This window comes from Podarcis bocagei (genome assembly GCF_964188305.1).
Source record: "Podarcis bocagei genome assembly, chromosome: 6".
Classification (NCBI taxonomy): domain Eukaryota; kingdom Metazoa; phylum Chordata; class Lepidosauria; order Squamata; family Lacertidae; genus Podarcis; species Podarcis bocagei.
The window spans coordinates 102,710,863-102,728,463 of record NC_138130.1 but is presented as its reverse complement, the minus strand read 5'-3'; the positions used below and the strand labels follow the sequence as shown (position 1 = coordinate 102,728,463).

The 17,601-nt window shown below is 42.7% G+C and overlaps 1 protein-coding gene across 1 annotated transcript in view; it reads right to left on the bottom strand.

Moving 5' to 3' along the window:
- Positions 1-17,601, bottom strand: part of PGM2L1 (phosphoglucomutase 2 like 1) — a 37,532-nt gene that overhangs the window by 18,362 nt on the left and 1,569 nt on the right. The window contains exons 2-3 of the mRNA XM_081197376.1: positions 5,485-5,652; positions 133-239 (exon numbers count right to left, since the gene is read on the bottom strand). Coding sequence (XP_081053502.1) covers positions 133-239; positions 5,485-5,652 — 275 coding nt within the window. The remainder of the gene's footprint in view (positions 1-132; positions 240-5,484; positions 5,653-17,601) is intronic.

The following is a 17,601-nucleotide window of genomic DNA, read 5'->3' as shown; positions in this document are numbered from 1 at the left end:
ATTCAAAAAGAACTGATATATCTTCCAGGTTTCTTCTCGTCTTCAAATTTTAAAAGTTTGATTTCTGCTTAGTGCAAAGGGGACTTAGTCATTCCATGGCAATCTTGTTTCTACTCCCAACAAAGCCCATACCTTAAGCTGCTGCAACTGCTGGTTATCTGGCCTCGCGTGTCATATCCAACAACAAAACCACGTTGCTTGAAGTCTGGAAACGATTTCTCAAGGTATTTGTACATCCCCTGCAGCAAAGTAAAAAGAGAAGTCCCATGCAAAAAGCCTCCTATTTGATTAGGTTTTCAGACCTTCCCTATTCCACTAGCACAGGGAAGTTGTAATAAAGAATTCTCTGTCCCAATTATGTAATCTGAATTTGTCATGGTGGACAAATTATATTATCAATTAGAGTTGTTTCCTTCTTTATTGAGCAATCTCAGGAGAAGCTATAGTACAATGTTTTCTCATTTGTAACTTCACATCAGTCCTGCAACATTGGCTACACCAAGTTAATTACCCAAAGCCTCCTCGTTAGGGAGCAGGTGGAACATCTGAACCTTGGTCAACCATAGTCTCAAATCTGGCACTGATGACTGCCATCAGCAAGGCAAGAGAAACAAAAGGAAATCCATAAATTTGACTTTAATTCACCCTTACCAACTGTCTCCAGTGCTATTCAATGAAAAGTTTCCCTACATAGTAAGTCAGGTATGAGGAATCTTTTTGGCCCAGAGAGCCAAATCTTTAGCTTCCCCCAATCCATGAGCCAACTCTGACAGGTGGGTAAGGCCACCCACCTATCAATCATCTGATGTTGCAATTATGCCAGGCGACTGAAAGATGGGTGGTACCATGGGGGTTCTCTAAAGGCGACCCACAGGGGAAGGGTCTGCTTCACTAGCAAAGCAGCACCCAAGCAGTACTGAACTCCACACATCAGCTGACATCACCCAGTGATGTAAACTGATGGTCAGGAGGGTGTGGTTTTGGGGAAATAACCTTATGGGACAATCTTGGCAGCAGGTCAAGACTGGCCCAGAGGCTGGAGGTTCGCCACCCCTGCCAGAAAACCTTCACAATGAATGGTACAGTGGTACCTTGGGTTACAGATACTTCAGGTTACAGAAGTTTCAGGTTACAGACTCCACTAACCGAGAAATAGTACCTCGGGTTAAGAACTTTGCTTCAGGATAAGAACAGAAACCGCACGGCGGCGGCATGGCGGCAGTGGGAGGCCCCATTAGCTAAAGTGGTACCTCAGGTTAAGAACAGTTTCAGGTTAAGAACGGACCTCCAGAACAAATTAAGTTCTTAACCCGAGGTACCACTGTATTTACCCAACAGTAAAACAAATTATTCTTCACATAAGAATGGCTATTACTTATTCATACAGTCTCCAGCAAACATGGCATCTGCAGTTGTAGAACACTGTGGCCCAATTCAAACCACCATAGCTCGATTTAATTAGCTAATATGAACAAATATTGTGCCTCTACTCATAGACCCTTCCCACTCAGGGAAAATATTTAAAATATGGTTACCAGGCTTGGAATAGGCCAGGATAGTGAGCCATCTTCAACCGTGTTTTAAGAACCAGCCTTTTCCCAAAGTTGGTAACCATGGTGGCCCTGTTTAGACATTAACAGGAAATTATGGTTAACTGAAGACTTCCTGGTTTATTATAGCACAGTGAGAATTGGTGCGGTCATTTATTTATTTAAAAGCATTTCTAAGCAGTGTGCAAACTGACATTAAAAACACTACCATACAGAAATCCATTGGTTTTTTGCATGAGGATGACATGCATGGGCAAATGGATCATGCTCATCTCGGTTTATTCAGCTGTGGTATGAACATCCAAACTAGACCTCTGCCATGGACTCTCCAAGGAGTCTCTAGGACTTGGCACCAGAAATTATGCTTAGTGCAAAATGCAACTGATGTCAGCCCTAGCATGTTTCGTAGCAGTCTGCACTTGAGGTCTCTGATTAAGCAGATGGTTCCATAGGGAAGCAAGCAACACCTCACCCTTTCCAAATGCAGTACCACAATTTGTAATTTTACTTGGTCTGGGAGAACTTTTAGTACCAATTTCACTTTCAGAATGGCTGAAATAATGGTGCTGCTCATATTGAAAAGCCCTTTTTCTTCAGCTACCCACAAATCCAGCATGGGTGTGTACCATAGGACACCTCTTCTCTTGACTCAGCACAAAGCCAACATAGAGAGAGGCTCAAAACCTGAATGCTGATTAAGCTCCTGGCACTTCAGCCACGGCCAGCAGAAATCTCAGTCATGAGATTGCTGACCAGCTAGTTAGCATGCTTATCTGAGGCTCAGTAGGACTGCACTGCAAAGCCTTTCCCCCATCATGCTGACTTTGATATAGATTTAGCTGGGACACCATGAAGGGCTTGGGGGTCTGCAAGTTCATGCAAGGAGAATGGTGGACAGAGTTTCGTACTGCCTCTTTTCCCCACAAAAGCGTAAGAACGGGGAGCTCCAGAATCTGAGGTGTAAGGTGCCAAAGGTGGCCAACTCCCCATTCCCATGCCAGCCTGCCAGATGGAACCCAGGCGGATGTGTGCCAAAAGAGGAGAGCAGCTGCACTACAATAAGTGATTGATTAGCAAATAGTTCCAAATAGTATTAGCAAGCCAGCCAGGATACGATACAGGAGGGCATATGCAACCCAAGGCCGTTAACCAGTCTGTCCTAAGGGGAATAATCTTCCCAATCTAAATATTTCATTTCATTTCACTTTTCATTTGTATACCGCCTTTCTACATTACTACATTACTATATGCAAGTCAGTTTACAAGCTGAAGAAACAACAAAATACCATACGGTAGACAACAAAGATGGTTTTATAACACTCTAATCCAATACAAAAAAGTCATAATAAAAACATAACTTTAAAATAACAACTTATATCAAATAGTTCTATTCAGTAATCTAAGGTATACCTGTACAGTAGTATATCAGGTTAAGTACTTACCGTATTTTTTGCTCTATAGGACACACCGGACCATAGGATGCACCTTGTTTTAGAGGGGGAGAACAAGAAAAAAATAATTCTCCCCCTCTCTGCTCAGCGCCCCTTCAGCGAAGTGGCAGGAGAAACGGAGCCCCTTCCATTTCTCCTCCCGCTTGGCTGAAGGGGCGCTGTGCAGCTCTCCCTCTCTGCTGAAGCCGGGAGAGCAAGACTCTCCTGGCTTCAGCAAAAGGAACCTGAAGCCTCCGGAGCGTATCGGGAACTTGTGCTGCGCTCCGAAGGCTTCAGGTGGCTATCCCTGAAGCCTGGAGAGTGAGAGGGGTCGGTGCGCACCAACTCCTCTCGCTCTCCAGGCTTCAGCGAAAGCAACGCGAAGCCTCCAGAGCGCGGAGGGAGCGCTCCCTCTGCGCTTCGGAGGCTTCGCGTTGCTATCATTGAAGCCAAGGAGCCTGCATCTGCTCCATAGGACACACACACATTTCCCCTTAATTTTTGGAGGGGAAAAAGTGCGTCCTATAGAGAGAAAAATACGGTACTTCGTTCCGGAGGTCCATTCTTAACCTGAAACTGTTCTTAACCTGAAGCACCACTTTAGCTAATGGGACCTCCTGCTGCTGCTGCCGCGCCACCAGAGCACGATTTCTGTTCTCATCCTGAAGCAAAGTTCTTAACCCGAGGTACTATTTCTGGGTTAGCGGAGTCTGTAACCTGCAGTGTATGTAACCCAAGGTACCACTGTATTTGGCATGGCAGAGCTGGACCAGCCCTGTACTTATTTACTTTCTAGTCAATGCAAAATGCAAAAGTTTAGTCAAAACCAGCAATAGCTGGCAGCCTCCCAAAATGATTTCCCAGTCTTAGCCTTCACCAAAATGCAAATATAAACCTGAAACAAAGGGCTTGAAGAAGACAAACAAGGATTTTCATGAACTCTTGAAGTTCAGGGGAAAACCTGCCTTAACCCACTTGTCAAAGAATGCTGTCTTATGCAACAAGAAATCATTACCGAAGAAAATAACCACCAGTCAGGGAGATAACCAGCAAAGCTAGCACAACAGTGTTCGCAGAGACTTCCTGGTATCTGAACTGAAGTCTTCTGCCAAGAATGCTTATTATTACTTAGCAGCCAATCCAAAGTTCCTCGTGCTTCCAGTAGACCAAAACACAAAGCCAGCACGTGCTCTTCAGGCTGTCACAGCATGAACACTTTCAAAGTGAACAAAACAGAGAGGTCAGAAAGTACAAAGCTGTGTTTGCTTCCTCAGCAGTCCAGCAAGGCCCATGAGCACGTTGAGTTCCTTAAAGCCTGCCCTGCAGTAAAAGTGCTTTGGTACTCCACATATGCACATATTAATTCGGCAATCATTTATAGTTGAAGGCTTTCAGCTTGTTAGCCGCTCATGTTCAAGAAAGGGAATTACATCGACCATATGCACACGGGAAGCTCAAATTTATATAGCAAGGTAGTTGACTTTTGTGTGAAACAGCTCTCTTTTGGAGCTTCTGAACTTTCAGCAAAGCCAACATAAACCCCCAAAAGAGGAGCCACATTGATGTGTCGTTCAGCTCCTTGGGCACAGCTTTGCACAACTGGGTTCCTGCTTAGTGAGGCAGCCACGATGCCACTCTTTGTTTCCTCTGAATATACTGCCTTGGTGCTTCCACATCTTCAAAACACTTTTTAAAAACCCTTGCTATTCTGGCAGACCACAGACACTGAAGATTTTTAAAAATGTAACGAATAAAAATGTTTTGAAACCATAAGGCGGCAGTTCAGGGAGGCATTGACTGCTCCCCTGGTCTTTTTAACTGCACAATAACCCTGTGAGGTAGATTAAGCTGAGAGCTAGAGACTGGCCTTAGCTAACTGCTCTAAACAGACAGACAAATTTGTTCCCCTGAATTCCCTGTGCAGACTCAATTGGACAAAGCTTTTGTTCACCATCCACTGTCAGAGGTCTGCTCCCTCCAAAGACTCTGCCCTTTCTCCCTTGCTACCCTGTTTGCTCAGAACTCCTTTCCAGAACACCAATATGATGCCATCTCTCTTCCTTGCCATCCCTCATGGCCCACCTCTACCATGAAGGTTTCATTATAACCTGCTATTTCCTTGCCCTACTTTAACTCATTCTGCAACTATACCTTAGCATGTGCCAGTGCCACTGAAACAGCGGTACATGGAGCTCCACATGCCTCCACTCCCCGCACCGTTGTTTCCATTGTGCTGTATTTGATTGCAAGCTCCTCGGGGCAGGGATCTGTCCTCTTGTGCACACCGGTGACACTTTATAAATAACAATATTTCTTCATTTCCTCTACTAATTGACTCCACAGCGTCCATACTCTATGGGGCAACTACCACACACCAGAAAGGCTCAGGACTGGAAAGTGAAATGTTTGTATTTGTAAAATAATGTTGCAAGTTACTCGGAGTAGAAGAGGGACAGGCAGTAGCACATAGATTTCCTGCCTGCACTCTGTTGCCTGGAACTCACCTGTGTTGACTGGATCACAGTAAGATCATTGATGTAGCAAAAGCCGGCCCCCATGGCAGAGCGGAGCCCGGCAGTTCCAAAGGTAAGCCGATGGCACAGACGGTCCCGCAGCTCCTTATTCTTCCCATTTCGTAGCAAGTTTTCAATTTGCTCTTTCGTTTTCGGATTCTGCAAATGAAACACGCAATAGGGTTATGTTTTACAAACACAAAACTCAGAACTGGACAGCATTTATGCTGCATGAAATCATGTATGTTTGGGTTGTATCCGAGGACTAAGTCTCACAGCCCTTTCAGCACACAAAAGCCACAATTGTTACGTCAAAATCTGCAGTAGCGCACCAAAGCCAGGCCAAGTACAGAGCACATGCCCTGCTGCCTTGACACAGCCTGACATGGTTACACACCAACATGAGCCCGGTGTGTGTGTGTGTGTGTATGTGCAGAATCTCTGCTGCTGTGGGCAGGGAGGTTTGGTGAATCAACCCTGGCTGTTCTTCATCTGATTATGTCTTTACCCCTCTGGGGAAGTGAGTAAATGTGGCCCAAGTACCCCAAACCAAGCTGATGTCAGTAGATAGCATCTTAATAAACCTCATGGCTGACTGCAAAGTCCGAACACTAGGATATAAGGGGTCAAGGGCATTAACAGATCATACAGTTCATAGCATGCAGGATCTACTCCCTTCAAAACAAAACAAAGCAGATAGACTTATGTAAATTGTGCCAAGAAACATTTTCAAGCCAGAGAACATGTAGCATAAGTAGGTACGCTGCCCAGTTAGTCAGTATGGAACACAAGGCAACAAAACAGCCACTTGTCAATAAAATATCATTAAAAACAGAGAATCAAATAAAATACAATAAGCAGCAGCGATAGTATCTGTAGCAACCCGCCCCCAACACTTACTACAGGGTCCAAATGCCTGGCATCTCGAGACGCCACTGAGAAGATTGCCATCCTAGCCTGTGTTATGTGCAGGATGACGATCTAGTTCAGAGCTTTCCAAACTGTGTGTTGCGACAGGTTAGTATGTCAGCTATAGTGTGTAGGTGTGTTATGCACCATAAAAATATATTCAAGTTTACCTGAGAAGAAGAAGAAAAACTAGAGGAAGAGCCAGTGTAGAGTAGTGATTAGAGTGCTCGAGTAGACTCAGACCTGGGAGACCAGGATTCAATCTCCACTTGAGAATGAAGCCCATTGGGTGACTTTCAGCCAGTTACTGTCCTATAGCTTAATCTACCTTATAGGGTTGTTGTGAAATAAAAAGAAGAGGAGGGAAAGTGTGTATGCCAACTTGAGCTCTTTGGAGAAAATGTGTGTAATAATAATAATAATAATAATAATAATAATAATAATAATAATAATTCTTCATTTAACCGATTCCCATTCCCCCACCTTCTTAATGTCTATTTCCCGTTCAGGTGTCCCCAGGGCACACGTATGAAGCACCAGCAACTCATTCCAGTCATATTCACTAAATGCTAAGAACAAGACAAAACCTGTTCTGAGATTAGGGGAAAATTCCAAGGTGATTTGTGGGAGCCTTGCACATATGCAAAGATTTGTTCTGCCAGACTCTCTGAAGTGGATATGTAATCACAGCAACCTTTGCTAGTTATTGCTTTCGTGCTTCAGCCAGAACTTGGAGCTGGCTGGCTGACAGCACGGAATGATCTTAAGTGCAATTTGTACTACATAATAAAACCAAACTACTTTTGATAACATAGAGTTGCTCAACAATATGCATGTCTCTGAAGCCATTCTCCACGGTGAGCAGGGTAAACAGGACTCCTCAGCAGGGGTTTAAAAAAGGCAATGGAATCTGAAGTCTCAAGGGTGAGTGAGCAACGGTGACATTTACCACAAAGAGGTCAGCCAGCTTCTAGGTCCAGCAACTGCAAGGCACCAATCAGCTTGTGAAGCCAGAATAATATTTATTTCAGAATGAGGAAAACACCCATGGTGCAGTTTTAATGTTATTCAGTCTCCAGATCTAGCATTGCAAGCAGTTCAACAGAAGAAAGTCCTGAGAGTCACAGAGGGAAACTTTAAAAAAAGTTTCATTTCCTGTTGAAACCAAAGCAACTATGCAGCACCATGGAAATGAATATCAACAAACGGTTCTTCGTGTCTGTTTTTTAATTATTCTTCATCTGAAGATATCAAGGCGGTTTACAATATAAAGACAAAAATACACACTGTAATAACAACCTGCCACTAGTTAAAGAGTTTAATAGAATGCAAAAAAATAAAAAATCTATACAAAGAATCAAAGTGTTCAAAGTGTTGGTGCTGACCTTTAAAGCCCTAAACGGCCTCAGTCCAGTATACGTGAAGGAGCGTCTCGTTCTGCCCGGACACTGAGGTCCAGCGCCAAGGGCCTTCTGGCGGTTCCCTCGCTACAAGAAGCCAAGTTACAGGGAACCAGGCAGAGGGCCTTCTCGGTGGTGGCGCCCGCCCTGTGGAACGCCCTCCCACCAGATGTCAAAGAGAAAAATAACTACCAAACCTTTAGAAGATATCTAAAGGCAGCCCTGTTTAGGGAAGCTTTTAATGTTTAATAGGTTATTATATTTTAGTGTTTTGTTGGAAGTTGCCCAGAGTGGCTGGGGAAACCCAGCCAGATGGGTGGGGTATAAATAAATTATTATTATTATTATTATTATTATTATTATTATTATTATTATTATTATTATTATTACCAACATCCAGATTACACACCCATATTCTGGAACACTTGAGCGTTTGGTGGGCGGTGGAGCAGATGCACTGACTGCTTTAGTCCTCACCCACTTCATTTAGTCCTCACCCACTACTGCCAGCATTATAACCCAAGTTCCCGATTCAAAACTATTTCTATCAGTTTCCATTCATTTATCGACAGATGCTCTATGCCACTGGCACCTGGCGGCCAGCTTTTGCAGGGCTTCAAGCCAATGACTTGGCTCTGATCAGGGTTGTAGGCATTCTGCCATTCTACAGCTGCATCATGCAGGGGCTGGAATTTTATTATTTTTAAAATAAATAAATCAATAACAAATGCAGCTGGCTCCATGGCAATGAATATAGGGCAGCAGCAAAGCCATTCCTGCTACCACACTCCCCGACTGCCCACTCCTGAGCAGCTCCTGCTTCGCGCATCTGCTGCAGGGTGGCTGTTCTCCAGTGCTGTAGCTCCATCCCACTCCACTCCATCAGCAAGACAAAAGGGGCAGAAGCTGCTGAAAATGGACCAGGATGTTGCTTAGGCCCAGCGCCAGCTGCTCTCCCCACCAATTAGAGGGCCTCGGAATTGGTTAGGCGGAGACGTAGTGCCACTATTATTATACTTCTTTCTGCACGAATGGGGTGGGGAATTGAATCTTGCCGAAAGGGTAAGGTGTGAGCGACTGCAAATAATGAACAAAGCAGAGGGATGATTCATAGACTGTGGGAAATTAACCTTGGTTGAACTCTACTATTTTCTAGGAATTAATGCTCCTTTCACCACTGCGGCCTGGAAAAACAGAATCTTGCATCCCCAACTATCTCTTCTACAAACAACAGCAGGTCTAATTTTTGCTCTGAACTCTATTTGTAAAACAGGAGGATAGGAAAAATAAATTAAATATCATAGAATGAGAAATAAAATGAAAAGGAGGTAGAAACTGTGAGCGGAATTCATGTTATGATGAATGTTGTTTGTGCAGGCATTGCAGCTTGCCAGACAGAATGACCCCCCCTCTCCACCAGCCCCCACGCACTGTTCTGGGGGTTCTCCCAACCCCCTCCTGCTGTTTTGGGGGCACATGGGGGGAGGAGGGCAGGGACAGCACCATTGCACAAGCTTATGTCCTTGCACAGGGTTTTTGCTGATGGGATTTGATAGGTGAATCCCACCCTGTAGATTTATATCTCTAAATAACACTCAATGGAAGGTAAGCATTTATTGATAAATGCCATTTTACATTTTCTTTTGCAGGGAAATGAAGGGCTAGACTCACGCATGGCTGCGCATTGAGAGGTGAGGTGTAACAGTCACTCAGTATAACTCCTTGTACTAGCACTGTTTTTCAGACCTTGACTGGATCTGCTGGCAGGGTTAGTAAAGAGTTTAGCCAAGGACGATTTGAAGCTTGCTTAGTCAAAATTTGTCCACTACTTTTTGTTGAAGAAACAGAAAATTTTAAGTGGTCGCAAAACCCATTTGCAACTGATGTCACAAAGTTGTCTTTCTGCAAAAAGAGTGCATTTTTAAAAAGATTTATTTATTGCTTTTCATAAATATATTATTTTATTTATTTATTGCAATGTAAAATGCTTGCTCTTCAAGCACAATATTCCATTAAATTCAGAGCTGTCTTATTGCTGCATTTTAACTATTCTCCCCTGCCCCACCCACTCTTTGCATCTCAACTTGCAACTCTGTAATGACAGGTCATGGCAAGGAGAGGGAAGGCTGGGTAATGAAAGGCTCTTGAAAATGTGTAGAGTGGTCACTTTCTTCCTACGGCTACCATATCAGACAGTGGAACTCTAGCAAACTCTTCAAACACCCCACCCCACCAGCTTAGGAGAAGAAAAAGACAACATACTACACACACTTTCCCATAGTGCTCACTAGTAGCTAGAAACTACTTGCTTTTTCCCCCAGGTACAAATTATAAGCATGCTTTTTATTTTATCTATTTGGGTTGCATCCAACGATTCTGCCTTCCAGGGAGGGAAGAGATTTCCAGCAATTCTCCCTCTCGCTGCTGCTCTTCCCCCCCCCCCCCGCATTCTGGAACCCTCCAGACAATTTTAGGAAGGGGAGGAGGGGAATTGCTGAAAATTATTTCCTTCCCCATTCCGATGACAGAAACCTGTCAACTGAACAAGGTTGTTTGATACAACCCTTCATAGTTCACCTCTCCTGATTCGTCAGACACAAGACTACAACAATTAAACTCTGATAAATATAAAACGGTAAAAGAGGCTCACACACAATGCAATATCCTCTAGGCGTGCAAAGGAACAGCACCAGCGCAAGCTTTCGAAAGCCAAAGAAACAGGTTTCTTCTGCTTTTCCAAGAACCAACTTGATGATTTACTGTCATCTCTCCTCTGGAAAGAAGAGAGGAGGAGGCGAGCACCAGAATGCAAAGAAAATTAAAGACCAACACCACCTCTCCTATTTTTTAAATTTATTAAGCAAGGTATTCAGCAAAGCTTTAATCAGAGTAAAGGTAAAGGTATAGGGACCCCTGACCATTAGGTCCAGTCGTGACCAACTCTGGGGTTGTGGCACTCATCTTGCTTTACTGGGCGAGGGAGCCGGCATACAGCTTCTGGGTCATGTGGCCAGCATGACTAAGCTGTTTCTGGCGAACCAAAGCAGTGCACGGAAACGCCGTTTACCTTCCCGCCAGAGCGGTACCTATTTATCTACTTGCACTTTGACGTGCTTTCGAACTGCTAGGTTGGCAGAAGTTAACCAGAGTAGACTCAGTTAAATGGACACGACTAAGTTAGGCCCATTAATTTCAATGGATCTGAGTAAAACTTAGCTGAATAGCATTCTAAGTTTATATCCTGCCCTTCGTCCCAAAGGAGCCCAGGGTGGCAACTGAACCTGGCGAACAACTACAAGCAGAACAGCTGCCTGCCACTGTGTGTGGCTGAATATGATCCCATCTCCCCACACCCAGGAGGCAGGCTGAAGCATTCTGCACCAGCTGAAATACAGTGAAATACAGTGATTCTCTTCGTCTAGCGGTTTTTTCGTCTTGCGAAGCAAGCCCATTGACGGATTAGCGGATTAGCACTATTAGCGATATTAGCGGCTTTTAGCGGCTTATCTGCTGATCGGATCAGCTGATAAGCGGCTTAGCGGCTTAGAAAAAGGGGGGGAAAGGGAAAAAAAAACAGCAGGAACTCGCAAGACATTGTCGTCTTGCGAAGCAAGCCCATAGGAAATTCGTTTTGCGAAGCACCTCCAAAACAGAAAACTCTTTCGTCTAGCGAGTTTTCCGTCTTGCGGGGCACCACTGTATGCAGAATGTTTCAAAGGGCTGCCCCACCTGGAGCACCTACTATAGTCAGTAAGCCCTGGAACCAATGCAAGGACAAAAAGGACGGGAGGCTGAAGAACCAATAAAGGGGCTGGGACTGATCCTCCCTTCTAGGGAGTCATGATGCTGCTTTTCAGAGCAAGACAAATGGTGCAGATATGCTCTCTGGCCTCTTCCACCATCCAGCAACAGGTTGGATTACTTAAAATCAAGGCAATTCAGGTTTTGACCTGAAACAGCCAAACAAAATATATGTGATGGTGATGATGATGATGAATTAAATATGTATACCACCCTTTATCCAAAAATCACAGGATGGTTCACAACATTATAATACAAAATGAGAACACAAAATACATCATAATAAAAATTTCAAAAAACAATAAGCCCCATCCCACTCCCATTATCATCTTGCCCGTAACATTTTATTTATGTATAGCCATACTTTCTAAATCAGCATGCATACCCAAAATAAAATTAGCACACACTAATCTTAAAAAGACCTGAAAGATATGAAAGTAAGCCTAATTTAACTGAATGGGTATATCTTTGAAAGATGTGAATTATTTCTACATGAAATTTAGTGATGTGGGCGGAAGGTTTTCCAAGATGTGGAGTTTTCCAGTGCTTATTTTTTCTGCAGAAAAATTTCCATTAATAAGTTCAGCTTTAACCATGAATGGATGCCAAATGCAAAGACACTATTAGGAAAGCTTGGCAGGTTCAAGGTTTTTAGCACTGTTCACTAAATACAAGTAAAATAAACAAGAGTATCAGAATTTTTTCCCAGTGAAAGGGTTCCTATGCAAAATTACCATAACATTTTTTTTCTGGAAAACCCACACCGCCAGTTAAAATGGTGTAGAGTTTTTCACACTGTAAAATTGCATCCCTATTCTCTAACCAGTCCTTCTGCACCCTGCACGCTATGCTGGAAGTTTTACTGAGCAAGCCAGATTAGATCTTACATCCCTAGGCTGTTATTTTCACAGCAACACAGCACCTGAGCATGCACAATACTGATTCACCAAGCTCCAGCATAACTCTTTGCTCTACACACTCTTCAACAGAAATCGGACATTCACAATACAAACCAAATGAAGAAAGTCGTTTAGTGTAATCTGAGACACATTTAAGTATCTTCTTTATAACACCAGAGAACAAGCTGCAGTTACGCACATATCTCAAATGGTCAGCTTCACAAGAGTACATTTTTTGTATATTTTTAAAACTGAGAAGTGATCTCATTTGTGCAAAATTCCAAGCATGAGAAAGGGCAGTAGCTCAGTAGTAGAGCATTTCTGTTTTGCCTGCAGAGGGTCCCAGGTTCAATCCCTGGTATCTTCAGGTAAGGTTGGGAGAGATGCCTGCCTGCCAGAAACCCTAAAAAGCCACCGTCAATCAGAGTAGACAACGTGGAACTAGATGGACGGCCCGTCTGACTGAGTATTGTATAGGGCTGCTTCCTATGTTCCTATGTTCCACTGAGAAGAGCGAGCTGATAAAGATGAGGCAGATCTGTGTTTTTCCACAATTTGAAAAGTTTCCATAGTGGGTGCAGAATCAAAAGCCTGAGATAGGAGCCAAGCAAAGAGAGCCCTGCTGTAAAACAGGGCTAAAAACAAGGGATTGAGCTCTTACACTGTAGACAATCCTGATGTGATTCATATAGTTGTTTCCTAAAACCTTTACAGTGGTACCTCAGGTTACAGACTCCGTTAACCCAGAAATAGTACCTCAGGTTAAGAACTTTGCTTCAGGATGAGAACAGAAATCGAGCGGCGGCAGCGGGAGGCCAGGTTAAGAACAGTTTCAGGTTAAGAACGGACCTCCAGAACGAATTAATTTCTTAACCCGAGGTACCACTGTATAGAGATTTATATTTGTCTTATCTAAATTCATAGCCAGTCCCCTATAGGACTAATCCCCTTTACAGAGTGTTCGTGACTTATCAGCGCAGACATCCCTGCCCAAATATCCATAAACCTATAAGCCTAAGAATTTGATGTACTGTAAATTATATTCACCTCCTCCTAACTATGGCTCATTAAATATGACAAAATACTAGGCCAGCATGAAGTTACAAGGAAGCAGCAGTTTTACTGTCTTCATGGACACAGTACATTAAGCTTCAGTTTAATTATATACCGCTTTCCACAAGAAACTGTGCCCCCAGTGGTTCACAATACACAATAATTTACCAAAATTCTGGCAAAAAAAGGTTCCCTGCCATACATTCCTACTTCATAATTCCCCTGACATTCCCAGTGAATTGTGGCAGCGATTAAGCTCTTCAAAATGCAGCTGCCTGAGGTGAAGTGAATTCAGTTGCATTACATCTACATTTTAGAGGCTTGCTCACCTGGATCAGACCCTGGCGCAGAAATCAACGTGCCAAAGATGAAATCCAGGATCACTTGAGCGAGGCTTCAGAGAGCTTGCATAGAAGCAATCTACAGCCTGTTATCTGATGTGCCAAAATAAATACACACATGAACTTCATTCCTTACAAGTTTCCATTAAGAACCAGGCCTTGTATGGGTCTTAGTAGGGAGGTAAAAAGTCGCTTCAAGTTATCCAAATAATAATATGAATACATTGTATGTGGTATCCAATTGGGTCATTCTCACAGGAGACCCACATAAATCAATTTCAGTGGAATGACTCTGAGGGTGACTGTCAGATATGTAATCCTGTAAAATAATTTATCCATGGCAGGTCTAATTCCAAGACCTACAGCCTTATCAACTATGCACATTTATTATGCATGCTTTTTGCTTATGACACCATAAAATATCATATACAATCAATTTGCTAGATAAATGATACATCCCACTGTAATCAATGGAGTTTATTCCCTGAAAAGAGTGCATATAATTGCAGTTTTAGTCTTACTAGTTAATATATTATTTTGTTTTCTCTCTTTTAGTTGTCAATTCATTTTAAAGTTCTAACATCTTCGAGTCTTCAAAACACGTTTTTCTTATTCCTAACTCTTAAAAGAAAGCAATATTTATTTCACTGGAAGACAGGCCCAGATACCAAAACACTACAAGCTCTTATTCAGCCAAATCAATCTGTTATAGCCGCTTTAAGGTGAAAGTCAAAAATATCAGTTTTGTCAAAATAAAAAAATTCCTTCCAGTAGCACCTTAAAGACCAACTAAGTTAGTTCTTGGTATGAGCTTTCGTGTGCATGCACACTTCTTCAGATACACAGATATCAGTTTTGTGTAAGTCTGTGCATGTTCACCCACAACTGAGTCCCACTGTGCTCAATAGGAACTATGTTACGGGGGAAACAGTTACAGTATTCCCTTCTTCCAATATTGGGAGTGGATGTCTTGCAGACAAGCATCCAGCTACACATCAGGTACCAAGGCCCCAAATAGAACCAATTTTATCAGCATCTTTTAATCCTTTAGAGGCTAATTTGGTGATGGTTTAGTAAGCGCGTGTGGGGCATGAACAGTCCCTCTTCCCGCTGTAGATGGCAGGTCCAGACAGCTTGATTCCTATTGAAACCATGGCAGGAGCAAAAAGTTGAAGTCTCCCTTCCCCACCACACTGTCCCCACCACAGTGTCTAGATGGGGACACTTGTATTTATATATTTAAAACCCCAAACACTCAAGGGCTAAAAACATAAATAATGTGACTTTTAGTTCGGCCCTGAAAACCAGAGATTCTAGGCTGGCTCCAAGCATCTGGGCAACTCAAGTCAGCTATCTGTGGTACAACTCCTGTAAATAAACTCTGCCCACCATAGTTCTAGGTTTCTAAATACTGGACAGAGCTTGATTCTAATTTCTAGAAGTCAAATCCCAAAGAAAAAGGAGACAAGAATGTTCCATATATTGTTGTTGTTGTTGTTGTTAAAATTTATATTCTACTGTCAGCTTCATAAAACCATTATCAACTTATCTTCTGAATTATTGGTTTTATTTGACAGTTTTTCAGTAAACCAAAGATAACAAAGCAGTAGTGAATTGCCAGAATTATGCATGCACTTCTGCTAAAACAAAACTTAAATCTTACCTAAGAAGTCCCAATTTCATGGCCTAGCTTTCACATACATTCACAGAGAGAGAAACAGGCGCGCACACAACTTGTTTTATTTCTACAACCTCATCTGTTTCTAGAATAAGATGACAGAGGTTGCAAAAAAGTATTCTGACATTTCTCCAAATGTGATATCAATTATCATGTAATGCTCCAAGTCTGCACCTCATGCCTGAATAAGAAATGTCACAGAGCTTATGTGGGTCACCATGATTACACCTTTAAAGTTACACCTTTATTCCGCTTGATCCAATTTAGCAAAAGTACTTCAATTTAAATTGGATGTGAATCTAGCCATGTGCTGATCTCCTGTAACTCAAGGTAATTTCAAGGCACGGGCAAGTACATTTAGGAGCACAGGAAGCTGCCTTATCCTGGGTTGATTCACTCACCTAGCCCAGAACAGCTACTCTGACTTCCAGCATCGCAGGCAGGGCTATTTCACATCACCTGCTACCTGACCCTTTTTTAATCTGGAAATTTTAGGGATTCAACCCGGAATTTTCTGTAAGCAAAACATCTCCTCCATCACTGAACTACAGCCTCCCCCCCTCCCCCGCTGTATCCTTCACATTTCAAATGCAGGATGATTATTTTTTTACTAACTTTCCTCACTTATACAATTGGTGGCATGCATTATTAATCGCTTGCTACATCCAACCTCAGAGGCAACAGTTCCTAAAAATAGGCCCCAAGCCAATCTGCAGCATCAGCAAGCTGCACAGATAATGAAATATTGATGTATGGCCATTGTTACCAAAAAGGGGGGGAAAAGAGCTGCGGTACTTGGGTACAATTTTGACGTCACATACAGGGGCTCAGGTGCCACCTGCCTCTTTGTAAGATTTTGTATTAACAAAGGAACAATTAAGCTCAAAATGAAGCAATGACCCATGTAGGCTGCCATCTACATCACAAGCCCAGGTTAACTGCTGGAAGTGACAAGAGTGGAAAAACTGAAATATGTGGCATTATGTAAAGCTGTTGAAGAGCATGGAATAAAATGTTGAAACATCAAAGAGATGCAAGGTTTGGAGAAGCACATTTTAAAATCCCTAGAATTCCCATAGACAACCATAGTCATCTAAGGATCTAACTATGGAGCACCTGGAAGCAGTAAAACACGTTAAGCTTCTTTTACATATTATACACTAAATTTTAGAGTGTGATAATGCACATAGCCACATCAGTCCCATCTGCAGTAAGGCAAGATCACCCTTTTGCATTCATGTAGAAACTGCTGGTCTCCCGAGTTTATTTGAAAAATGCAGACACCAAAATGTCCTCCTTCCCCTTGAAAAAATACATCCGTAGTCCACCTGCAAGATGTCATGTTCTTTTCCACTATTTCAGTTTTATTATTGTGCTATATATAAAAGCTATTTTACAGAGAACCTTCCTAATGACTGAGAATTCAAAAAACAACAACAACCTGTCTATTTCCAAATTACTGATTGTTGCCTTTCAGACAGCTCTCACCCCCTAGACCACTTCACAAGGTTCCCTCTGCACAATGCTAATCAGACTCTGTATGACATCACCAAGCAAGCAGGAGGAAGAAGAGTAAGACATCAGGGAACCAGATCAGCTATAACTGGCCAAAAGACCTACACGCTACTGATAACCAAGTACAAAAGCAAATTTGATGCCAGACTGAAATAGCTTCCCAGAGGAAGCAGAACAGTGCAAAACAAAACAAGCAACAAAACAAAGCTACACAGTTTGCAGCACTGCCTAGTTTTAAAAAAAAAAAAGAAGAAGAAGAGAGAGAGAAAGAGAAAAGGGAAGTGTCTTAAGACAGCAACACACAAATTGTGACTTGCAAATTAATTTGTATTCTGCAATGTCATACCTTTCCAAGAATGATAGTGTCAAAGGAACTTGTGGGGCACTTACGGCAGAACAGCCCAGCCAAGAAAGTTGTTTAAGCTTGGTCTTAGAATTGCACAGCTTTGCAAAAACAAAATGAAATCAAAATAGCAGAGCTGCCCTCTGCTGAAAACAGAAATTTCAAAGCG